The 25,964-nt window shown below is 40.7% G+C and overlaps 1 protein-coding gene across 1 annotated transcript in view; it reads left to right on the top strand.

The window, feature by feature from the left end:
* ADAMTSL3 (ADAMTS like 3) overlaps positions 1-25,964 on the top strand; it is a 408,397-nt gene that overhangs the window by 358,458 nt on the left and 23,975 nt on the right. The window contains 2 exon segments of the mRNA XM_026448334.1: positions 522-649; positions 4,493-4,621. Coding sequence (XP_026304119.1) covers positions 522-649; positions 4,493-4,621 — 257 coding nt within the window.

The following is a 25,964-nucleotide window of genomic DNA, read 5'->3' as shown; positions in this document are numbered from 1 at the left end:
CACAGACTTAGCATGATTACCTCAATCGACTTCTTCATACGGGAATAATAAGACCATGATCCAATGCAAAACAGCCTTAGCCAAAACCCAATCACTTCCAGCATGAAAATCCAAACTGAAAATCCACACCTGCAGTTTCTTAGGAAGGATTTGGGCAGGAAATGAGTGTTTAACATCCAGCAAATGAATAGGTTTGCTGGGTTGTCTTTTTTAAAAATGTGGCAGATTAAGCATTGAGTTCACCAGAAAAGTCTTTTCTTATGTAAAGTGGGATGGGAAGACTGGATTTCTAAGCACTGTTCAGCTCGAACATTGCTGTTAACCTAGGCAAGAGGAAACACTCCACCCCCCTGGTCTATATAGTTCCCTGCTTATAGGCAGGATGCTTGACAAAATTATCCTCTGTGATCTTTGCCAGCCCAAAGCCTATAATGGTGCAGTCTTCTTTCTCTGCAACTCACTGTAGCCCTAGGTCAGTTAAATTGTTATATGAATGTGTCCTCTTTCTAACTGTTCTACAGAATAATTTTGGATGGAACTGGGAAGATACAGATACAGAATCCTACAAGGAAAGAACAAGGCATATATGAATGTTCTGTAGCTAATCATCTTGGTTCAGATGTGGAAAGTTCTTCTGTGCTGTATGCAGGTAATGCCCACTGTTGAAACCTAGAATGCCTGGTTCTTTGTTTATTTGTTTTTAACATTAAATTCTAGAGCAGTAGTTCTCATTAGCAGCCGTCAGAATCATCTGGAATGCTTGTTAAAACACAGATTGCTGGACTCCACCCCCGGAGGTTCTGGTTCATTAGGTTTGGGATGGAGTCTGAGAATCGGCATTTTCAACATGTGCCCAGGTTATGCCAATGCTGCTGGTCTGAGGACCACACTGAAAACGGCTGCTCAGGAGCTCACTTTCTAAGAATCAGGAAATAATGAGATGGGGTTTAATTGGCAGTGTTGATATTAATGAACTTTGCATTTTTTAAAGTTCCACCAGCCAACAGAAAAGAATAATTATCTTTTATAGATTGCATATACCTCCCAGTGGCATACCTGCCAATCCTGAGAAACACCTTCAGGAAGTTGTAACTGTAAAGTAGTGTGTGTCTTCCTGGGAGGTGGATAATGTCATTTGGATATTAAAATATACTTTTATTATAAAGAAACGTTTTTAGGTGCTAAAGTTGCAGGCAAAGCTGCATTTGGCAAGTTCATGTTCTAGGATAAAAATAAGAGGCCAAAGTGGGTGGTTCTTGCCTGTAATCCCAGCACTTTGGCAGGCTGAGGCAGGAGGATCACTTGAGGCCAGGAGTTCAAGACCTGCCTGGACAGGAAAGAAAGATCATATCTCTACAAAAAAAAATTTTTTTTAATTACCCAGGAGTAGTGATGCATGCCTGTAGTCCCAGCTAACTCAGGAGGCTGAGGCAGGAAGGTCTCTTGAGTCCAGGAGCTCAAGGCTACAGTGAGCTGTGATCATGCCACTGCACTAAAGCCTAGGCAACAGAGTGAGACCCTGTGTCTAAAAAAAAATTAAAATTAAAAATAAATAATAAAACAAGAGAGCCATCCGCTACCTCCCTATTCTGTGGTTTCTGATATCTGTGGCTCAAATGGACTAAAGTGAGTAGAGAGAGACAGTATCAGGAATTCAGGAATTAGAACCCAGCGTTTAGTCAGTGTTGAGTTTTGCAGCAGGTACTTCACATCTACAAACTGAGGAGGTTGGACTATTTGATTTTTTTTTTTTTTTTTTTGAGACAGTCCTCCAGGCTGGAGTACAGTGGCATGACCTCAGCTCACTGTAACCTCTGCCTTCCGGGTTCAAGTGGTTCTCCTGCCTTAGCCTCCCAAGTAGCTGGGAGGACTACAGGCAAGCGCAACCATGACCTGCTAATTTTTGTATTTTTAGTAGAGACAGGGTTTCACCATGTTGGTCAGGCTGGTCTCGAACTCCTAACCTCAGGTGATCCACCCCCTCGGCCTCCCAAAATGCTGGGATTATAAGCATGAGCCACTGTCCCAGCCAGACAAGTTGATTTTTTTTTTGAAACAGATTCTCTCTCTGTCACCTAGGCTAGAGTGCAGTGGTGCAATCTCAGCTTACTGCAACCTCCACCTCCTGGCCTCAAGCGATTCTCCTGCCTTAGCTTCCTGAGTAGCTGGGATTACAGGTGTAATCACCCAGCTAATTTTTTTGTATTTTTTTTAGTAGAGACAGGGTTTCACTGTGTTGGCCAGGCTGCTCTTGAACTCCTAACCTCAAATGATTTGCCTGCCTCGGCCTCCCAAAGGGCTGGGATTACAGGTGTGAGCCACCACGGCCAGCCCAGACTAGTTGATTTTAAATGGTCCCTGAATCTGTATGTCTTAAAAATTCTTCTGAGTCCCTTCCCTGGCTGCCTTCCCAAAGCAGGGCCTTCAGGCCTTGGTTTTCTGTGCCTTGATCCTCCGGGCTTGTTCTGTCCTGTGAACATCAGCTCCTTTCCAGAAAGTATTAGTTCCAAGGTTCTGGAACTCCTGTGGGGGAATGGGAGGCCCCCTTGCAACTGTCAAGTCTCCTAAGCTGATCCCAGAACAACTCACATTCCTGGTAGAGCTGCTGTGAAGTCCTCAGGAGTCAAAGGATGTGCTGTGAAAACCAAAGTCCTCTCCCAGCCAAAGCTTTCCTATCTTTTCATTTATCTGGATAGCTTTCCACTGCCCCAGGTACTCCAGGAGAGAAGGAAACATTTGAACCCTCAAACATGATCCTTCCTAGATTATCTTCCCCCAGAATACTTGGTTACCAATACCAATTCATGCACTAACTATGCATAGGTGATAAAACAAGTTCAGTGATCATGATCTCTCCCTTCAGGAGCTCTCTTAGTACTAATGGTGTAGTAGGGAAACCAACCATTGCGACAGTGCTAAGGTAAGAGAATGCTCTGTCAAACGTCCTCTCTGGGATGTTGCTTCCCTGACCCTCACATGCTACTGAGAGACTACTGGGTAACTAGTCCCTTATCTCAGTACCCACACCCCTGCATAGTAATGGTGTCTCCCACAGGTCTGTGAGCTCCTTGAGGACAAGAGAGTGTGTTTTCCAACTTAGTACTGCCATTGTACAGTTCAGGCACAAAGTGTGCTTCCTGAGTGAGTGAATAAATTAATCTGGTAACTAAATATTGAAATCCAAAAGAAAATAAACATTTTAAAATGTATGTTTGATTCTTTATGACCTTGTTTGTATTATTTTTGCATGCAGATTTTATGCTTGTACTTGCTTCATATGAATTAAATGTTAACTTTGAATTTTTCTTGCAGACAGTTCTGATCCACTTGTAATAACCTCATATGGTCTCATAAAGTGGGAAGTCAGACATTTCTCTCTTGAGACTTTCTGCAGTGTAGAGATGTAAATAATGTTTTAAATAGGTCTCCTTGCAATTGATAGTCTTTAAATAGTAATGGCTTTTCTATTTTAGATTGAAATGAGTTTATTTAAGTAGGGTCTGAACTACACATTGGGTGAGAGAACTGCACTTGGAAGAGATCTTCTAGCTCAATCATTTTTTTAATGGGATTCAAACTGAAGCCTAGAGAGGGAAGATTTTGCCCAAGCACATATGCAGCTTATTAGAAGAGGCTCAACAAGAATTGTGGCCTCCTACCTGTCTCATCTTTCTCTAGTATAGCTTTGAATGAGCTCTGAAGCCTGGTTACATCCTGGCATCCACATGTCAGCCTGGCTGTGGCACCATATTCAGAAAAACTTTATAAGGATTAGGTACCACATTTATACTGCAAATGCCTATGTACATCTCCTTCTGCACAAATACACTTTGAGCTTATCGAAAGAGGAGATACTTCTCATCTTGTACCCAGGTATTTCTCATCTTGTACCCAGGTGCAGACCACAGAGTGGACACTTGGTAAATGTTTACATTGGAAAAAACCTCTTATTATGCTGGGCCCAATGAGGGACAACAGAATGGATCAGGACCTTCTGTCCTGTCTTCATCAGCCCCCTCCCCCAGTATCTCACATCCCTCCTTCCAGAAAAAGAGTCAGGTGGTCCCAAGCCCCAGTGTGTTTTGTCCCTGCATTAACTCACTCATGGCTGCACTGCAGAGACATCATTCCTGCTCTGTCTGTCTTCTTTGCTTCTTCTGATCTTCTGAATTCCTTCTTTTTCAAATTATCAAAGAGGAATTTATCCTCAATTTTAGTTATAAAACCAAAATATCCTCATAGTCTACATATTGTTGCAGTGTACCGTTGAATTCATCCAACCCTCTATCCATTCATCCATCTGTCCATATGTCCACTGAGCACCTCCAGGTATGTATGTGCACATCCCTGTGGTGCACCTTGAGGGATATAGAGAGAACCAGGACTCCACTCCTGCCTTCAAAGGGCTCAACAAAGCTTACCAAATGCAACATGTTTTACCAAAGAGCAAAAGCTTGAACCTAACATAGTTTCCTGCTCCCTTTGAATTAAGAGGCACCTGTCATCTTGTCTATTGAAAGAAATATCACCAAACCAGAGCACAACCATCTGTCTGTCATGGTTGGAGGCATTGTGGAGGTAGCCCTTGGAGCAAACGTGACAATCCGATGTCCTGTAAAAGGTAAGTGTGGTCATTTCAGTGGGAGGGTGTGTGGCCATCCCAATGTGGCCAGGAGACACCAGCTGGCACTTTGGTATTCGAGACCTCAGCCTGATAGGCTTAAAAAACAGATTTCCCAGCACACTGACAGTGGATCTGACTCTCAAGAGTGAACTCATACTGGCTCATGAGACTGATGTATAAAACAGATTGCCAAGTTACTTGTTTCCAGTGTGGACTGTGACTGCCATGCACACTGGACTGTTCATACTGGCAAGACCAGAACACTCTGTCCCTATGGGCAGAGCTACAAAAAAGGCCAACTTTTAGTCAGAGGGTTACTTGGTGAATAACATAGTCAGAGGATGGGATTTGTTGGAAATTGTAAGACATGTCCTCCAGATAGACAAAAGCTACACTTGGCAAAGCCAGATCAGGGAGCTAGAATGTCCATGTCCCCTGGCCTAGGCTATCTTCTGGATTGTCCCTGGGTAAGCATCAGCAGCCTGTGCCTCAGTGGCTCTTTCTCCTATGTTTACAACTGCAGACAAACCTCCTTTCTAATGTTCACACTCTTTCTTTAATAGAATTAACACTTCAGTCTGACCTTGCTTTAACCTAGGGCCATCCTGTCTCATGAAGCCGTGAATTCTTAAGTCTTAATCTGGGCCCATGCATCTCTAAACTGCAGATAAATATTATATGCTGCATATATGTACATTTTACAGGGACCAGGAGAGGTGGGAATGAGCGGGTTGTGTGAATAGGTTTTTATTGCTTCCTTAGAGAAACTTATGAACTCCTCCAAATTGAGATATACTCTTTTAGATGACTTTGTGTATGCCTTTCATTTACTCTGCCTTGACTTAACTCTCTGGACAACTGTATTTCCCTAGCTTTCAAGTTCTAAGTAGATACCTGTAGTTGCAGCCACTTAAGATGAGTCTTGCCTAGGCTGTGACCCTGATTGCCTAGGGTGACAGAGGAGCTGCTGCTGCTCTTAGAAATGCAGTGAGGGCACATGTAAGGAGGGATTTGTGGACACACTCATTCAGCTTTCAGGCTCTCCCTCCACTTGCCATGATCAGTTACTTGCCATGTTTCCAAAGCTACACCTTTGGCTCTACAAACAGTGGAAATTTACTAACCCCCAAGATATTATTTTTCACCCCTTGGAAATCCCTGCAGTGTTTGGCCTATGCAGACTTTTGAAAAATTGCTCCAGTCTCCCAACTGACTCCACCCACAAATATGTGAGTTTTCTGGCAAAATACACCCACCATTACAGAAAGGGCTGGCATTCTCTGGCCATAGCAAGGAGAAAAGCAGAACGGAACGCTGCAGATGCCAAGCCACGGATGTCTAAAGTTTCTACAGCCCTACACCTGCAGAGGATTCTGAAAAATAGATCTGACTTCTATTAAGAGAAACCTCAACTTTCAACATGACTTCTAAATTTTTCACTTCCACAATACTTGAAAATCAGGCTTTCAGGGAGATGAGCCATTAAAAGGATTGGAGTGCATTATTTGCTATCGGAAGTCAGAGGCTGGATTAGGTGGAAACTGCAAGTAAAGCCTCCAGCAAAGACCATTAAACTCATCTCGTTTTATTCTCATCCAGGCCCAGTCAGACATGGGCTGTCTTTGACCCTCCCTAGCCCCACTGTCCTCCTGCCCTGTGCTGTGGGGCCATGGGTCTGCAGCACTGCTGCCTAGATGGAACTCAGCACTGGGAGTACTCATCTCCCTCCTCCCTCCCTCACCTTTCAGCTCTTACTAGGAATTGTCCCATTTGGCCTTTCTTTACCTGGCAGTCTTCCCCCGTAGACTCAGACCCCAGAACTCCTGATGAGTTCTTTCCTTTTAAAAATAAACTTGCCTCCAAATGCACCACAATCATGTTGAGTTATTTGCCATTTTAAACAAACCTGTAGTGAACTTACAGTGTTTTCTTATGGGCAGAAGCCATACCTAATGGAGTTTTCTAGGGAAATTCATCTTTTTTAAGACAGATGGTGAAGTTGATGAAGGGTCAGAAAACTAGAGTTTTACAGACAGTCTTGTCACTAGCTAGTATATAACCATAGGTGAGTCATATATCTTTCTTCCCTCATCTCTAAAGCAGGGAATATATTATATTAATAGAAGAAGGGACTGTGGTTATCATCCAATTCCATTTTTCATCTTATAGATGAGTACATTAAAACATAATTTACAAAACTGAACTCTGCCTTACAAATTACATTTTTATACTGCAAATTGGGATTTCTGTAAATCAGTGGCATATATAATTTTTTTTTATTTTTTAAGTTGCTTTAGAATATTTCCCACTAATTATAATGAACTTATTTTTATAGACCCCATAACACATATTGATAGCTTCTAGAGAAGTTCATCTTTTTTATAGCCAAACATGTTTCGTCAACCCATGTGGTATAGATGTCAATAGGGATTATCTCTAGTCACTCTTAGAGATATTTCTAGTAACTATATTAAATAACAGAACCTAAAAGTCCGCATATTTGCCTATTTCTAAAGGTTAAAACTTCTAACTTGAGAGAGTTATTTGCTTTACTCTTTAAAAAAAAGTTTTTTTCTGTCCATTTGGGTGGGGGTAATTTAAAACACACCTTTTTTGCCACCTTCTGGTAAGAAAGAAAAGTTCGTCTGGGGAAAATGACCAGTAAATATCGTTGCTGCATTTTTTTTTTTTTTCACGTTAATGCATAGTAAGAACATTACTTATCCTGTAATTTTCTGTTGTGTATTATGTGTTGTTTATCTTATTCCTTAAGCTCATCAGAGATGCACCTGATGTGAGTCCCTTCTCTAAAGTGTTTTGTTGTGTGTCACACTCCTCTTTAGTCTCTAAGGAACTCTCTTGGCCACAGATGGGAATGGGTTTGAGCTAGATGGTGATTCCCAAATGAAGGGCACTGGCAAAGCCATCAATGGCCCAGCCCCAAGTGTAGAAAATTCCTTAAACACAAGGTGCACTGGACAACTGCTTCTTAGAGCAAACTCAAACTGCCTGGAAAGATTAGAAATGCTTCTAAACTAAAACTAAGCTAAAGAATAAAAACATCTTTGAATGCTATTAGAGGACACTGTTGTACATCTCCTTTAGGAGGAAAAATTATACAACTGTGGATGGCACCTGACATCTCACCAGGCAGCTGGGTACATGTAGGTTATACAAAAGACTCATTAACAATCAATGCAGAAGCAAATAAATGAGTTTAACACATTCCCAAATGAATCCAGTCATGTGGATGACTAAAGGAGAGTTTTTCCCAGGAATGCAAATATTTTTTGACGCTTAAAAATAGCTACTTTAAACAGAGCATCACAAGTTGAATCCTCTTTGAAAGGAGGGGTTTTTTTGTTTCTGTTTTTTTTTTTTTTCCCCCAGAGTCTCACTCTGTTGCCCAGGTTGGAGGGAGGGCAGTGATGTGATCTCGGCTCACTGCAATCTCTGCCTCCTACCTCAGCCTCCCAAATAGCTAGGATTACAGATGCAAGCCACCATGCCTGGCTATTTTTTTTTTTTTTTTTTTTTTTTTTGTATTTTTAGTAGAGACAGAGTTTCACCATGTTGCCCAGGCTGGTCTCAAACTCCTGACCTCAAGTAATCCACCCACCTCAGCCTCCCAAAGTGTTGGGATTCTGGGCACGAGCCATGGTGTCCGGCCCTGGAAGGAGTTTTTGTGTAGTATATTTATTAGTTGTCAACATATGTGGAAGGGAGGAAGCAAGTAGGATTAGACAGAGGGCAAAGGAGGACTGTGATGCAGGCCCATAAAGCCTTGCCAAGCCCCCTTGAAACATATGTGACTCATTAGAGGTGCCCCAGGCTGACCCACAGTGGCCAGGCCTTCATGCCCCTGCCTCCTGCAGTCACTGGTTGTGGGCCTCTCTGGAAGGGGCATATGTGCTCTTGGGTGGGTGGAGACAGATTGTGAAGGGACTAATAACCAGAGGCTACCAGAAGCAGGGACACCAAGTTCCTCCTTGAAGGTTGATTTGGGTGGAGCATCTCCATCTCTACCACAGAGATTTAAGGTGATAAAATTTAGGATCATCTTAATAGATGTAGACAAAGCATCTGATAAACTTCAACACAAAAATGACGTGAAAACCTCTTGGCAAACCAGTAATAGAAGGGATAATCCCTTCCTTGATTTGCCTGTCAGAAACCTATTGTAAGCATCATACTCACTTTAATGGGGAGACTCAAAGAGTCCCATTAAAATCAGGAAAAAACATACAATGCCCTTTATCACTACATCTGTTCAACACTGCGTTAGCACTAGCCAGTGCAATAAGATAAAATAACTAGAAAAATTAGGACTAGAAAATTAGAAAACAAGAGAAGACTAGAAATATAATATAATAGAAGACTAGAAATGTAATAAAAACTAGAAAATAACTAGAAAAATTTCTTATTTATAGATAATATAATTATCCTCATTTAAAAGCAAAGAAAATATAAAAAGTTTTGGATCTCTATATCAGAATAACTTCAATTAAAAAAAAGCAATCCTGTGGGATTGCTAGAACTTAACAAACTGATCCTATAATTAATACGAAAGTGCATGTGGCTGAGAATAGCCCAAACAATTTTTAGGAATAACAAGGTGGCTGAGATTTGCCCTGTCAAATATAAAGACTTAGCATAAAGCTTGAGGGCGTACAGCAATGTAAAAGGGATAGACAAATAAATGGAATAGAATGTGGAGCCCACAGCAGATTCAAGCATACAGTATATGGAAACTAGAATTTAATAGCAGAAGAATTAAAAACCAATAAAGGACAGACTATGAATTTTATAGCAGTAGAATTAAAAACCAATAAAGGACAGACTATTAAGTAAATTGTTATAGGATAATTGTTTATAATATAAAAAATCTCAACCAAAAATAAATTCTGATTTAAATGCCTAAAATATGAACATATTTTAAAAAATCATAAAATATAAGAGATATCTTTATGACTTTGGAATGGAAAAGATACAAAAAGTACAAGTCATAAAGTAAAACATCTATTATATAGTGTTGATGAGGTTGCACAACTGTGTGAATATATTAGAACTACAGAATTATACTTTTAAAGGGTAAAATTTTTGGTATATGAATTATATTTCAATAAGCCGTTATAAAAAACATTGGCACATTTGCTGTTAAGATATAAAAGTTTTGATCCTTGAAAGGCATTGTCAATAAATTTAAAAGTCAAGCCACATTTCTGGCAGAAAATATTTGTTATATAGTACCAGAATATAGAAATAGCTTCTCTAAATCAATACAAATAACAAACCACTCAATATAAAAATGAGCAGGCCAGGCGCAGTGGCTCACGCCTGTAATCTCAGTACTTTGGGAGGCCCAGGCAGGTGGATCACGAGGTCAGGAAATTGAGACCATCGTGGCTAACATGGCAAAATCCCGTCTCTACTAAAAATACAAAAAATTAGCTGGGCGGGGTGGTGGGCACCTGTAGTCCCAGCTACTTGGGAGGCTGAGGCAGGAGAATGCCATGAACCCAGGAGGTGGAGGTTGCAATAAGCTGAGATCGCACCACTGCACTCCAGCCTGGGCAACAGAGCGAGACTCTGCCTTAAAAAAAAAAAAAAAGGCTGAAGCAAATATAGCAACTATTAATGTCCATTAATTTTGGAGAATGGACTTTTTTTTGACATGTGGTTATCAGTTATATTGTTTTGTTGTTGTTGTTGTTCACCTCCTAACCCTGTTTCCTGTAAGACCTTGGACCCATCACATAGTTTCCTTGCTCCTTGGTTTTCTGTTATAAAATGAGGAATTATGATGGGATGACCAGGAAGTCTGTTTCCAGTCCTGAAATTCTATCTTAGATCGTTGGTCCTTTACAGGAATCTGGGATGAAATAAAACTAAATGTAGAAAAAGTGCTTGAACTAAGATACCTGGCCAGTCAGAACTTAGAACTGAGAGCCAAGAGTCCTCACCTAATATTGGGAGGGAATCTAGGGGGAAAAAAAAATAAAAACTCTCTCAAAATATGTAGATACAATGTCCTTTACAAAGGAGTTCTTGGAGCTGCAATACCAGCCCATGAAAAATCCGGTTACCTGTATGATGACTTGAAAACTATAGTTGTAGTAAAAAGAAAGGAACTAAATAGGCTGGGCACAGTGGCTGATATCTGTAATCCCAACCCTTTGGGAAGCCAAGGTGGGCGGATCACTTGAGGTCAGGGGTTGACCAGCCTGGCCAACATGGTAAACCCGCGTCTCCACTAAAAATACAAAAATTGGCCAGGCATAGTGGTGCACGCCTGTAATCCCAGTTACTTGGGAGGCTGAGGTAAGAGAATTGCTTGAACCGGGGAGGTGGAGGTTGCAGTGAGCCGAGATAGTGCCACTGCACTCCAGCCTGGGTGACAGAGTGAGACTCCATTTCGAAAAAAGGGAAAAAAAGAAAGAAAGGAACCAAATAATATAAGAGTCTGTAAATCAATGAAACCAGAATTCGACAAATTTGAAAAAGTCTCTTATATAAGCTAATGTTGAAGGTAAAACAAGCTCACTGGGGGAAAGTAAGTAGAAAGGGTTCTTTGAGGGGATTTGAACAGCCTTAGATGGAAATAACTCAGGTCTTGTTCATGTCCTCGTGGCCTCAGAACGCACAGCTCTTTCTAGATGTCTGGATGCCAGCCACAGCCCTGTGTTTACCAGCCTTGATCAGTTCCCTTCTTGCCTCCAAAAAGGGATGAAGAATAAACAGGGAAAGATATCTTCCCTGAGATAACTAGGTAAGATCTTACTGAAATAAAATCTTGAGAATTAAATATGGAAGGACCATAGGAATCCATGAGTCCAGCCCTGTTTTGCACATAAGATCCCCAGAGAAGAGGCTTGACCAAAGTAACAGGCCTAGACAATGGCAGGGCCAGTTCTGAACCCAGTTACTGCCTCTGAAGCTAGTGCCCTTTCTGTTCTGAATGTTGCTTTTGTGTGTTTTCTTGTCTCATAAAAAGTAACACATCTCATTATAAAATATTTGGAAAGCATAACAAAGTATCATGTTGCAAAAAAAATTCCCATAATCCTGTCAAAGACACAACCATTATTTCTATTTTGCTATATTCCTGTAACCCTTTCTCTATATCTAAGTCATGGAATTTTCCCATGTTATTAAAAAATCATAAATATCATTTAATAGCCACACCAGTGTGTCATTGTGTGAATGTGGCATAATTAAACCCTTTTCTTGTTTTTGGAAACTTAAACTATTTGTACTTCTTTACAGTTCCATACAGCAGTGTAAGAAACCTTCTTATGCATATAACTTTTTGTGTCTTTTGGATTATTTTTTTAAAAAAGAGTAACAGGAATGGAATTGTTGGGTCACAGGACATTCAACATTTTTGTAACTACATAGAGCATTAAAATTAAAATGTCTAGAACTCTGAATACATTATCCCCAAATTGCCAGCTAGAAAGTCTGATTCTACTAGTGGGGTAGTTTTAAACCTTACCTATCCCATCATTGTTTTGCTGCTCATTGATAGGAGAGAATGAGAAAAGGTAGGTAGAAGTTACAGTTTCCTATTTAATCCCACACAGTGCATGCACAAACAGATGATGGCAAGTGTGCATCTCACTGGGTCAAAGCAGAGCACTTGGTGTATGTATGCACATACACAAGAGGTATGTGCAGGCAAGGAGGCCCTTTCATATCTATGGGAGGATGGTCAGTTTCAGAAGAAACATATCACATAAACTTAAAAGGTTTTTCTTAGGGCATTTTTTTAAGGGATAAAATGCTGTGGAATATACCTAAGAATTTTATTGATGTATAGGCAAATTACTAACTTTCTTTACTATTACCCTTTCAGGGGAGGATCTTGAGAAAATATTTGTGGTACAGCAGGATTATGTGGTTAAATTCCTAAACATGGTCTCATTGCTCTGACAATTATTTTCCCCTATGAACTGCTAGTTTATATTATATAGGGTGGAATTTAATGGTAGTGATTCTCATATGTCTTTAAGTAATAAATCCCTTTGGCCAAAAAAAAAAAAAAAAAAAAAGAACTCTCTCTCCAGAAAAATGTATTTACCCACCGATTTTTGCATATACTTTTCAGAAGACTTAAAAAGAAATCTAAGATTATCTGCTTGCTCTTGTTTTATGAACTGGACATTTTGGTGCTTTTGACTATATTCTAAATTAAAGTGAATTTATTTTCCCTGATCTGTGGTTTTTGAAATATATCCTCTCTTCTATGTTGTTATCTCTTTAAAACACTCATGCAATCTTTGTAATAGCTAAAAATTGTCATCTTAAAATGTATATTTAAAATGTCTTTCCCTACTCAAAAAGGCTCCCCCTTCCCCTTTTTTCCTACCTCTGTCTATGATACAGAAATCTTCCCACTATCCTCCTCTCAACCCCTATATTCAGTCAAACAGCCAATCATGGTTGGAAATTCCATCCATCTTTTCTTCCCTTCAACGAGCATTCACTAAGCATTTACTAAGCCCAAGCTAGTTCCTTAGCATGCAGAGATGAATACAATCTGGTTTCTGCAGCTATATAGACAAAGGAATTATGATATGATGTCATAAATGCAAAAATAGAAGTGTTTGTAAAGTGTATCAGACACATTAAGGAGAGACTAATTAAGGCTTCCAACTAAGGAGTCAGAAAAGGTTTATAAAAAAGATGAATTGCAACCAGCCCACTTGTAACAAAAAGGAAGGGCATTTAAATCAAAACAGCACATATGCAAAAGCATAGAAACATGAAAGCACTCTGCTTACTTGCAACATCACAAGCAGATCTGTATGACTTAGAGCAGAGGGTGTGAAGGGGAGTGGGAAGAGGTGGGTTTGGAAGTGTAAGTGTGGACCAGAATGTGAAGGGCTTTAATGTCATGCTGAAACTGATGGACTTCATTTTATTAGCAGAGAGGAGACAAGAAACGTTTTAAGCAGGGTAATGGTGTGAACCAATCTGTATTTCAATATGGATGAAAAATTAGAGGAGAAAGAAGCTGCAGAAAGCCATAAATTGAATGCAACTAGATTGCATCAATGGTCATTGATTGGATTATTGGACCCCAAAAAAGCCTGCCAGCCACTCAAGATATTAAACTGACATTGCATGTATCTGATTTATCCAGGAGTGAGCAGACATATCTGGCATTTAGCAATGGATGTGTCATTAATTGAGGGTTTGGGACACAGGTGTCCTGAGGCTAGAGTGTTGGCAAGTAGTCATGCATGGAGGGCAGCCATATTGCAAAGAGCTGAGGAGTATGTGCTAATAGGCAGCATGTCAGTAAAAAACATGTTGGAAAACCATCTAAGCTCATCATCAAAAATAATAACTTGTGTTGGCTTCAACAGCATACAAAGTGGATATTATCTTTGTTTTGCAGATAAGGAAGCAGACTCAGATACACACAGTTACTTGTCTTTGTATATCTAATGAGTGTGTATGCCAAGATTTAAACCCAATTCTGTGTGACTCCAAAGGAGCTAGACAGAGAATGAAACTCTGTGTTTGAGACAGCAGAATAGGCACCATGCAGGAGGTCTGACCAGAGGGAAAACTGTCAAAGCGAGGCGTAAGGCAGAACCTAGGAAGTGCTGCAGCCTGGTGATGGGGTGTCATCGGTTTAGGGGTGGGCAACAGGCTCAACCTCCAGGGCCCACCCTCACCTGGAGGACTGCCCCATGGTATGAGATCTAGGGAGAGTACACTGGGAGCCTGGCCTCTTGCCGGGCCGCAAGATGCCAGCCAGTATCAGGCCAAAGGTCAGCCCATTGTGCTCAGCCAGGCACATGATGGAAGCCTCACCACCTTGAGACATGCTTCTACCATCACTGCAGCAGTGGGAAAGAATGTGGCAAATTATGCACTGTCTGGTAGTGACTATGGACTCCCTTACCTCACCCTTAATATTCTTGCCCTGACTCTCTTTGGACTTGTATTTGGATTATTGATTTAGCAGATTTAAAAGACTCATTTATAAAACAATTATCTGCTCTTTAAAGATTCACTGAAGCTCTATTTTGAGTGCTTCTTGAAAAAAATGATTTTCTTTGCATCTTTTATCAATTTCTCATGTGGTGAAAACATGGGTCTGTATACAATCAAGAAGTAGAAAGAAACTAGAATAAGGTAGCTGGATATACAATACGAAAAAACAGGAGGGGCTCTTCAAACACCTATCAAATTTCAGACTTCTTGCAAAAAACCCTGTGCTTGGGCTTGTGGGTCTGCATGTCTTGAGTGACACCATGTCTTGAAGCATTCACGTACAGCCTTGGTGGTCCAGTCCTGTTGTTACAACACTGCTCTCATCCCCAACATCTATACCCCAACCTTGTCTTCAGTGCCACCAGTACATTTCTCTGTCCTGAAAACTCCGCAGACACTCAGCCCCATGTTACCCTAGCACAGCCCCATGTGTTACCCTATCACATAGTAACAACAGACTGACCCATAGGCCCCATGTACTGTCATCATGTAGTTCCACATTGTGTGCCCACCCATTCCCTGTCCTCCAAACAACCACACACCTTTCTTCCATGCAGTGGCAGGATCATAGCTCACTGCAGCCTCAAACTCCTATGCTCAAGCAATCCTCCTGCCTTAGCCCCTTGAGACTACAGCCATGCACTACCACACCTGACTAATTTTTTTTTTTCTTGTAGAGACAGAGGTCTCACTGTGCTGCCAAGGCTGGTTTAGAACTCCTGGCCTCAAGCAACCCTCCTACCTCGGCCTCCCAAAGTGCTGAGATTCCAGGTGGGAGCCACAGTGCCTGGCTTCCCGTTGTTTCTTGGTTACCATATTTCTGATATTAAGACTCATTTAGCTCCCCTGAGTTTTAAAATTAATAAAATGGTCCTGGCTTGGTCCTGTTGAGCCTGTGAGATGGTGCACTAAACACCTACACAATCCACAGGGCAGGAGCCATATATCCTCTGCTCTTGGACTGAAGCTCTTTCCTCAGTGATCTTCTGAAGTCCAGGCTTCTAAAGAAATGAGTTGCTTCAATTCCATGAGTCTCTGAGTGGCGCCTCCTGGCTGGCCTGTGTTCCCTTGGCTCCTCGTATTGGTGTCAGGGCAGGAGCCAGAGTGGCTAGTCCGGAGTTTCCCAAACCTGCATGAGATCTGATAGCAATTGGGAGGCTTTTCATACCAAGCAGTAGAAGTAAAGGGTTTTGAATGCCCTATACCACTCAAATCTACTTATACTATAAGAAATGCCTTTGCTTGCTCTCTGCCCTCCAGGACTCTCTGCTTTTGGCTGTGTGTGCTGAGACCCCTAGGCAGCAGCAGAGAGCACAGGACAACTGTGCAGCATGGAACAGCATCCATTATAAAACACGGAATCGTCAGAAGCTCCTGAATGACACACTACTTCATTCCGGCTACTATGACCTAACTATGCCTTCACAGCAAGACAGAGAGGCCCACAGCACCCATACAGGGTGGGGACTGAGGGAAAGGGAATTTTGTTGGAATTCAACCCCCAGAAATAAGAAAGCATGCAAGCTTCTGAGTACAGTCTGAGAAAACCATGCAGGACCTTGTTAATGGAAGAAAAACACTCCTTTATGGGAAGAGCCCCATAGGACCTGTGTAGAATTTTGGAATCTCTAGTAACATCCCAACTTACATAACCCTGTTTTTTTTTTTTTTTTTTCATTCATTTATTTTCCCTAGTTATTAATTCAATACCCAGTTATTCATTTTGATGACTGATGCATACTACAGTCAGGTCATTTTATTATTATGGTTAATGTCAGGCCTGGACACCACAACATCTCCCCAGCCCTGCCCTGAGAGATTCTGATTTAATTCATCTGTAGTATGTCCTGAGAACCAAGGATTTTTAAAGCTTCCCCAGGAGATTCTAATGTGCAGCCAAGGTTAAGAACCACTGATTTAGCCAGTAAATGGGGCCAAAGAGGTCCCTGGAAATTATCTCAAATATCCTCTCAAAATGAGAGACTCTTCCTCAGGAATCAGTCGGTAACCAGAGGTCAACTAGAACCAGGAGTAAACCAGCAGTGAACCAGGAGTGAGTAATCAGAAGTAAACTCAAACTAGGAGTGAACCAGGAGTGGGTAACTGGGAGTGAACTAGAAGTGGGAGCTAAATGGTAGAACCCAGGTCCATGCTCTGGGTTCATTCTGAAGGTAGAATCAGGCATGCCAACAATTGATGTCTCAGTGTTCAGAGGTTCACACAGGGGAAATCAGCTGTCAGTGTCCAAGAGGATCAAGGAAATGATTTTGAGATGGGTCTTTAAGAATGTGGAGAATGTTCCAGGTGGTGAAAGGGAATAGCAATTGATCTGCAGTGGAGAGAACAGCACACAGAAAATAGCCTTACAGCCAGTGTGGTGTGTTTGGAGAATGGTGCAGTTCGCGGGCTGGAGGATAGCTGTTCTTAGCAGTGACTCCCCTAAATTGAAAAGGCTTTTGGGCTTTTCTCCTCCAAGAACAGGAAAAGTTATAGAGCTAGGAAAACTGACTCTTACTCCCTACCATTCCTGAGGAGAAAAGACCCCCCAGAAATAGAGTGAGAGGTGCAGCTCAGAAGAACCAAAGGCAAGAGTCAGTGGTTTGAGGAAAGAGGAAATGGAGTCCTGGGGAATCAACACAGCCTTGAGATGTCACCCCAAGACACCAGCAGCCCACACGTAGTCCTCTGGGGTTTGCTGGTGACAGCAGTGGAACCCACTTGGAGATTCTGGTGCATGATCTCCAAATAACTAATATTTTTAACTGGCTAATAGCTATTTGTTCATCTACATCGCAATGTTATATTGACAGATTACCAGAATTGCTGATTATCAGGAAGGGCCTCAGGAATGTCCATGGCTCTCCCTTTTGAGCTGTTGTTTAGGAGTTCTTCCTATCCCCTTTACTGGAATCAGTAGTTTACACCACTTGCATAGCTCCAGCATATATCACTATGCTTGATTTGCACGAACTCTTAACTTTCTTCTTCTTCAAGGAACTACTGAAAGTTTTTGGTTTTGATATAATAATTTTCACTGGCATTTTCTAGCCTGTAAATAAGACCCTGGAGGACAATATCCAGCAGTGAACCGTGTAGTGCTCATGAGATATGTCTGGTGGAGTTAAAGAACTGCCCAGGCTCACACAAAGCAGAAGCCCAGGGTATGTGAGAGATCAGGATGACCACACCAGGAAGAGGACTTGTTGACACCCTCCTCCATGTCAGAAAAACACAGTTCAAAAACCTTTAGGGAAGGACTTTTAATGATGGAGTTGGGGATAGATACTTTGACCCAGATGATTTCTAAATCCTCAAAAATCAAATTGATTGGGGAACAGATTATGTCAATCTAAACATGAGTTTACTAGAGAAAAGAAAGTACTGAAACAGCTGTTCAAAAGAATTCTGTAAATAGTAAAAGCCATAGCCCTATATTTGGAGACAGTTCTGGATATGGCATTAATGATGGATAGTCCATTGTATCCAAAAAGCATACATAACATATTTTTCAAAAAGAACAAAAGGGTATGCCGTTCACTCAGAAGAGGAATGTTCCTTACAAAATTTACTATGCTGCACAGATTGGCCCTGCAGTTAAGAAGAGTGCATTCATTATTCTAGCAGTTTTGAGATACTTTCTCTGACATTGAACCCTTGAACTCCTATTTATTTCTTTCATTTATTAATGATGACTCCTTTTGTCTAACCTGTGTTTGATTTGTCTTTTATAAATTGGCAACATCATTTCTTCATGATCCCCAGAGGTAAATGATGGTAGCTTAAGTCTTCATTTGTCATATATGAAAAAGTAATGCAGAATTCTGAGTGAGTTTTGAGTAGCTGGAAGAAACAAACAGATGAGCAAAAACATTTAGGTGTAATATATATTTATTTAAAAATCCAGCATTTCAGGGCAGTCTGAATAGGCCAGGGATTTGACAGTGTGAAATATTTCATGGGCCTTTCAAGGATGAAGGAAATTTGTTTTTAAACACTGACTAGTTTAAAGACACCCACGAGGGAGGTGCAAACTTTTTGCAACACATGTTTCACAGCCCCTCCAGCTCTGAACTTTTTTCACAACATTTGTCTTCCAAAACAATTTCAGCACTGTGGAAACAGAATGTTGAATATTTCAGAGCTGCAAGTCTTGGGGGAAATAGCCTGTCTTTAAGGTTAGATAAATAAGTTTAAACTATTTCTGACATTTTATAGCTGTTGCAACATAGCAAATGTGTTATTTTGAAAGACCATAAATAGCAGTGGTACGAAGAAATCTGCCTGAATTTCCTCTGGCCTGTTCAGTTCTTTGAAAATGTTTACATGTGTAACGATGCTTCTAGGTGCTGAACAGGCCTGTGGGGTAGGAGAGGGAATTGGAGTTCATTCTGGGACTTACAATGTTTGAGGCGCCTGTGGGACATGATGTGCCAATGGGAGATGTCCAGGAGTCTTGAATTCAAGGGAGAGATTAAGGTTGGATAGGTAGATGTGGGAGTTTTCAGCATAGGAATTATCATTATATTTCCCAAAGTAGATGAAATGGCCCCTGGGACAGTGCGTAGTGAGAAGGACTTGGTCCTGTACTCTGATGTAGTCCCATGCTCTTCATTTCAAACTTTCTATTTCTGACATTTTCTTTTGGAATGTAACTTTGTCAGTTTGTTCTGAGAAACTTGTGCTGGCATGGTTGTTTGGCCATCTTGGTTATTTTCATACCTTAGTTTTTAGTCTAGACTCCCATAGTTACAGGGAACAGAGAACCACCTCAAACTGGCTTAAGAAAAAATGGAGAAACTATTGGCTAATAAAACTGAAAAGTCCTGGAGTTTAGACAATCTGGACACAATTTTAGACACATCTGGATTCAGGAATTTAAATGATTTAATCAAGGATTCACCCCTTAGCTAGGCACAATCGTGCATACCTATAGTTCCAGCTATTCAGGAGGCTGAGATGGGAGGATCCCTTGAGCCCGGAAGTTTGAGGCTTCCGTATGCTATGATCAAGCCTGTGAATAGCCACTGCACTCCAGCCCAGTGAGACCCCATCACTAAAAAAATAAAAATCCATCTCTCTCTGGCTCTGTTTTTTTTCCGTGTTTTGAGGTGGTTGGTGGGCAAGGGTTGAGGGAAGACCATGTATGTTAGCAGATGATAAGACATCATAAGCAGTTTATTTTTTGTTCTAAGTGAGATGGAAGCCATTGGAGGATTCTAAGCAAAGGAATGTCATGATTTGAGCTACCTTTTAGAAGAAACACTATGGCTACCGTGTTGAAAATAGACTGTAAAAAATCAGAGAGTAAAAGGAAGGCAAGAGTGGAAATAGGGAGATGAGATAAGAATTCCAGGTGAGCAAAACCATCCCTAAATTCCCTGCCCTGGACTCCACTTCCCTCTCCAGCTATTGTCTCAGTTCCTGATTTCCATTTATAGCAAAGTGCCTCCAGAGTAGCTTATACTTGTCTTCAATTTCATTTCTCTTCGTTCTCTCTTGAATCCACTCCAACCAAACATTCTCCATACCATTACCTTCATAGCTATTGTTAGGGTAGGGTCACCAACAGCTTACCATGTAAGTGTGAATTGCTAACTCAGGTGTTTTTTTTGTTTTGTTTTGTTTTGTTATTGAGACAGATTCTCACTCTGTTGCCCAGGCTGGAGTACAGTGGTGTGATCTTGGCTCACTGCAACCTCCACCTCCCGGGTTCAAGCGATTCTCCTGTCTCAGTCTCCCGAGAAGCCAGGATTACAGGCACACACCACCACGACCGGCTAAATGGTTTTTGTATTTTTAGTAGGGACAGGGTTTCGCCATGTTGCCCAGGCTGGCCTCAAACTCCTGACCGCAGGTGATCTGCCTGCCTCAGCCTTCCAAACTGCTGAGATTACAGGTGTGAGCCACCACACTAGGCCCCGTGGTGAGTTCTTAGGCCTTACCTTACTTGCTCATTTGACTACAATAGCACTGGACAGTTATTACTCCCTCCTCTGCTTCTAGGAAACCACTCTGTTTTCTACCTACCATAGTATCTGTTCCTTTGTAGCTTCCTTTGTGCCACCTCTTGTCTCTGATCTCTAAGTTGAACTACCCCAGGCCTCAGTCCTCAGATGTTTGTTCTTCTCTATGTATACTCTCTCCCTATTGATCCCATACATGCACAAGGACTCAAATATGACATCTATATGCTAGAAACTGTTAAATTTATATTTTCAGCACAGACCTTTGCCCTAAGCTCTAGATTAACATATCCACATGCCTGCTCAGCATCTCTCTGTGGATATATAATAGTTACTGCAAACCTAACATGTCCAAAACTGCTGTCCTGAGTTCTACTCCCAAACTGGCTTCTCTCATAGTGTCCCTCATCTCAGTGAATGACAATGCAGTTATTTAATTCGCTTGAGCTACAAATCCTGGAGTCGTTTTTGACTTGCTTTCCTCTCTCACACTGCCCCAACCCCATCAAATTTTGTCTGCTCTACCTTCAGAATAGGCCCAGAATCTGATCATTTTTTACCACCTTCATTGCTACTACACTGGTCCAAGTCACCATCATCTCTAGGCTGGATTATTTTGACAGGTTCCTCACTGATCTCCCTGCCTCTGCCCTTGCTGCCTGCAATCAACACAGCTGTCAAAGCAGTCCTTTAGAAACACAAGTCAGCTCATGCCATTCTTCAAAATCTGTGGAATAGAAACCAAAGCCTTACAATGACCTATCAGGCTGCCTGAGCTCTATGACCTGAGCCCCACCTGCCACTTCTCTGACCTTGCCACCTACTGTTCTCTCCCTGGCTCACATCCCTGCAGCCATATGCTCTTTTATTTTCCCCCAAAATTGGAGGAATGTGTCCTGGACCAGTCTGATGAAGCCTGTGGTACTACTTCTGAAATAATATTTTCAAAAGTATAAAACAAAATATGCTGCATTTAAAGAAAACCAATTATAATCAAAATATAGGTATCAAAATATTAATAAGCCAAATATGTGATCGAATAATATATGTACTTCATTATTCATGCATCATATTTAAAAATCTAGCATTGGGTACAATAGTTACCATATTTTTTAAGTAGTGTTGGCATAAAAAAATATTTTGAGAGATCTGGTCACACTTGTAATGTGATACGAAAATATCTGTGACTTCCATTGGTGAGAGAATTAAAGACACTGCAACCTTAGTCTGTGACTTACATTCGTAATTGATAGAAGTGCTACATTTCAGCTAGAGTTGATGAAAAGATCACTGACTCCTGAATCCTATCTATGGATCCACGTGAGGCTCATGGTCCCCAGGTTAAGAACCCTGCTTCAGGGCCAAGGTGCTTGCTGTTCCCTCTGCCGGAAGTGCTCTCCCTAGAGATCTCCACACAGCTTGTTTAACCTGGCTGAAGGCCTCTGGTAAACCTTGTTTCAATGTAGAATTGACAACACCGCTTATAAGCTTCTTACCGAGGAGGAATAATGAATAAGCCAATGTATTTGAAATTGTTTAGGGTCTTTCACTGTAAGAGGCTTTATGTCTTGAGAAAACCTTACTCACTAATTTGGACTAATTGTAAGAGGCAAGTCTGAATTAATAAACATCCCTGAATTGTAAAATGCTTTCAAGTCTATGAATGGCTTTTTAAAATGTTCAGTCATTTAAGCAAGAATTACTTAGGGCCTTAAAGGAAACCACTTTAATTTATAAATATCGATTTATACTCATATTAACAATTGTGTATATGTTGTGGAGGCCAGTGAAGTAAGATTTTTTTCTCTTTCTAACTAGTATAACCCTTCTCTAAATTACCATAGATTCCAAAATAATAGTATCTGAGTTTCTGAGGATTTTACCATACAGTCAGCGCTTTATTATCTTTGCTACTTGGGAGAGAGCATTTGCACGAGTAACCAAAAAAGTCACGCTGATGTATCTATCTTTGGGATAGAATAGGGGTTTCTTTTAGTAAATGCATTCCCTAGTTTATTCATTTATGCATTCAACAAACATTCACACATCTAATCTTTGCCAGGCCTGTACTCATGATCTACTGAGGAGAACTGAGATTAATGCAGTAATAATGCTATAAAAGAGAGCGAATAATAAGAGTGAATTAAATAATATATGAAAGAGTAGATGGATGAATGAATGAATTGATCTCACACATATCTTAGAGCTAAAAGGGACCCCAAGAGAAAATTTAACAAGAAGTTAAAGACATGTTTCTGGGCTCTATTATTAACTTTTTAAAAGTTGGGGATAGGTGATGCAGGTAATACATTCAATCAAAAAACAAGACACTATACCATGAAGAGTCTGACTTCTGCTCCCGTTCCCATGCTTTCCCACATCTGCACAATATGTTCCTCCTTGCAGGTATCTTCCCTATTTTTCTCTCCAGTCTACATGAGGTACAGCTTCTGTGCTCCAGTGGCATCCAGTATTTTACCTTTATTGCATGCTTTTATCCTCTTATCTCTTTGTATTGCAGTTGGCTTTTTTGATGCATGGGCCCACTCTAGATTAAGGTCCGTGAGGAACTTAGTTCATCATTATATCCTTAGCATTGCCACAGAGTCTCACATAGAATAAGCACTCAAACATTTTTCAAGTGAATGAAATAATGGCAATAGTTGTACTGCATTGCAAAACATAAGATACGTAGCCAAAAGCTGTACTCAGAATAAAATTAATAGCTTTAAATGGTTTACTTTAAAATAAGCAAATTAAATGTTAAACTCAAAGAATTTTCTTGTAGGCTAGAAATAGAAGGAAATTTGTGTACCAAAAAAAAAAAGTATCATGCTTAAGAAAGAAACATTAGTAATATTTCCATTAAACTTGGAAACAAGACAAATATACCTGCTGTCTTAGACCACTGCGGCTGCTATAAGAAAAATGCTATAGACTGAGTGGCTTATAAACAACAGAAAATTTATTTCTTGCAGTTCTGGAGGATGGGAAGTCCAAGATTAAGCTTTTCATGTTGAAGGAGGTCCAAGATCAAGATGGGGATGGGGAGGGACACAAATATTCAGTCTTACGTACCTGCTATAGTGGTTATTATTCAGCATCGTTCTGGAGACACTTACTAATACAATAAGACAAGAAAAAGAAATCAGAAGTATACATATTGGAATGGAAGAGGAAATTGTCATTATGTGCAAATGATACAATTATTTACCTTAAAAAAATAAGAAAATCAATTAGAAAAACTATTCAAAATAATAATAAAGTTCAGTAAGATGACTAGAAACAAGATAAATATGCAGATGGGTATAGCTTTCCTAAGTGTTGGCAATAAACAGCTACAAAATACATTTTTAAAAATCTTGTTTACTGCAACAACAAAAAACTATAATGTGCATAGTAATAAATATATTAAGAAATGTATAACATCTACCTATATTGTGGTTAAGAAAGGTTCTGAATCAAATTTTACTGGTATAAATCTCAGATCCATCATTTAATAGCTGTGACCTTTCAAAAGCTTAAACTTTCTGTATGCATATATGTGTGGAAGAAAATACTAAAAAAGATATATGCACATGTGATTAGCATCCCTTCTGCTATTTAGGGCCAGCCTAGTTTTTATAACAAAATTTAAAACAAATCTCCCAGTGTATTAGTTTTCTATTGCTGCTGTAACAAATTAACACAAACTTAGAGGCTTAAAACAATACCCATATATCATCTCACCTATGTAGTGTAGGTCATGTTGGCACAGAATAGCTGAACTCAGTGTTCCACTTAGAGTATCTAAGGCCAAGATCAAGGTGGTTGCATGGCTGCCTTCCTTTCTGGAGGCTCTGGAAATAAATCTGCTTCCAAGCTTCTACAGGTTATTGGCTGAATCCCTTATCATTTTAGAACTGAAGTTCCCATTTGCTTGATAGCTGTCAGCTGAAGGCCACGCTCAGCTTTTAGAGGCCACCTGCACGCCCCAGCTCAGGGACGTTTTATCTTTAAAACTAGCAGTGGTGGGTCATGTTACTCTCACACTTTGAATCTCTCTGAATTCCTCTTCTGCCTCATTTCTCTTACTTTCTCTTTCTCCATATGTCCCTGATAGCTTCTGTGCTTCTCTTCTGATTTTAAGGACTTACAGAATTACAATGGGCCCACCCAGATATCTCCCCATTGTGTGGCCTGCTGATTAGTAACCTTAATTACATCTGCAAATTCCCTTCACACCAGTGCCTAGATTGATATTTATTGAGTAATCAAAGGATGAGAATCTTGCGGCAATGTCTTTAGAATTCTGCCTACCATACTTGAATCATACAAAGCCACAGGATTAAGGACAAAAAGTCCCAAGGGCAACCATCTCAGTTTCCAATTTTTAAAACTTCAAATAGTATATCTGAACATAATGAAGTTCCTACTCCTCTTTCAAATTCCTTTCACAGATGCCACAGTTGAAATCTAAAGTGCTTTGTCCAAGGCTATGGAACTAATAACTATTGAGAATGAGAACAAAGCCTCACCCCAACCCAGCCAAGATAGTGCTCTTTCCCCTATGCATTTCCACCTCCTCTTTGAATAGAAATTTAGTTTTTTTTTCACCTTGAGTTTTCAGGCAATACCTCAGTGCCAATATCAGTTTTGGGTTTCCACAAGTAAATTTAAGCATTTCTAGATCATCAGTTTCCTCTAAAGCCACACAATGACTTCCTTAAGAGACTTGAATATTCAGCTTGATGTAATGGACAGAACTGGACCTGAAGTCAAAAGGCTTACCAGGTTCCTCAATTGTGAGATACAGCTAGCAATGACTGCCTCCCAAGAAATAGGAATAACTATGAGAATTCAAGTGTCACCATGTTCATGGAGCATGCATTTTGCCTACTGTAAGGTGTGTTGCACATGTCATGATAATAGTGGTGGCATCTTTTTTTTTTTTTAAGTCAGAAAACCATGCCATGTCTTCTCCATTCTCACTAGCCAGAGCACTGCAAGAGGAGAAAACATCCCCCAAAACAGTTGCCCAGAGCAATCTTGGCATCATCTGAAGCTATTCCAGCTCTTAAGAACCAGATGAAGTCAGGTGCAATGGGAGGCTGAGGTGGGGGATCGCTTGAGCACAGGAGTTCGAGACCACCCTGGGGAATATGGTGAAATCTTGTCTTTACAAAAATTACAGAAATTAGCTGGGTATGATGGCTTGCACCTGTAGTCCCAGCTACTTGGAGGCTGAGGAAGAGAGGGTCACTTGAGCCCAGGTGGTTGCAGTGAGCCAAGATTGTGCCACTGCATTCTAGCCTAGGTGACAGAGGTAGCCTCCATCTCAAAAAGGAAGGAAGGAAGGAAGGAAGGAAGGAAGGAAGGAAGGAAGGAAG

This window comes from Piliocolobus tephrosceles, chromosome 6, assembly GCF_002776525.5.
Source record: "Piliocolobus tephrosceles isolate RC106 chromosome 6, ASM277652v3, whole genome shotgun sequence".
NCBI lineage: Eukaryota > Metazoa > Chordata > Mammalia > Primates > Cercopithecidae > Piliocolobus > Piliocolobus tephrosceles.
Note: the sequence above shows the minus strand (reverse complement) of the source record. Positions and strands in the feature narration are given on the sequence as shown.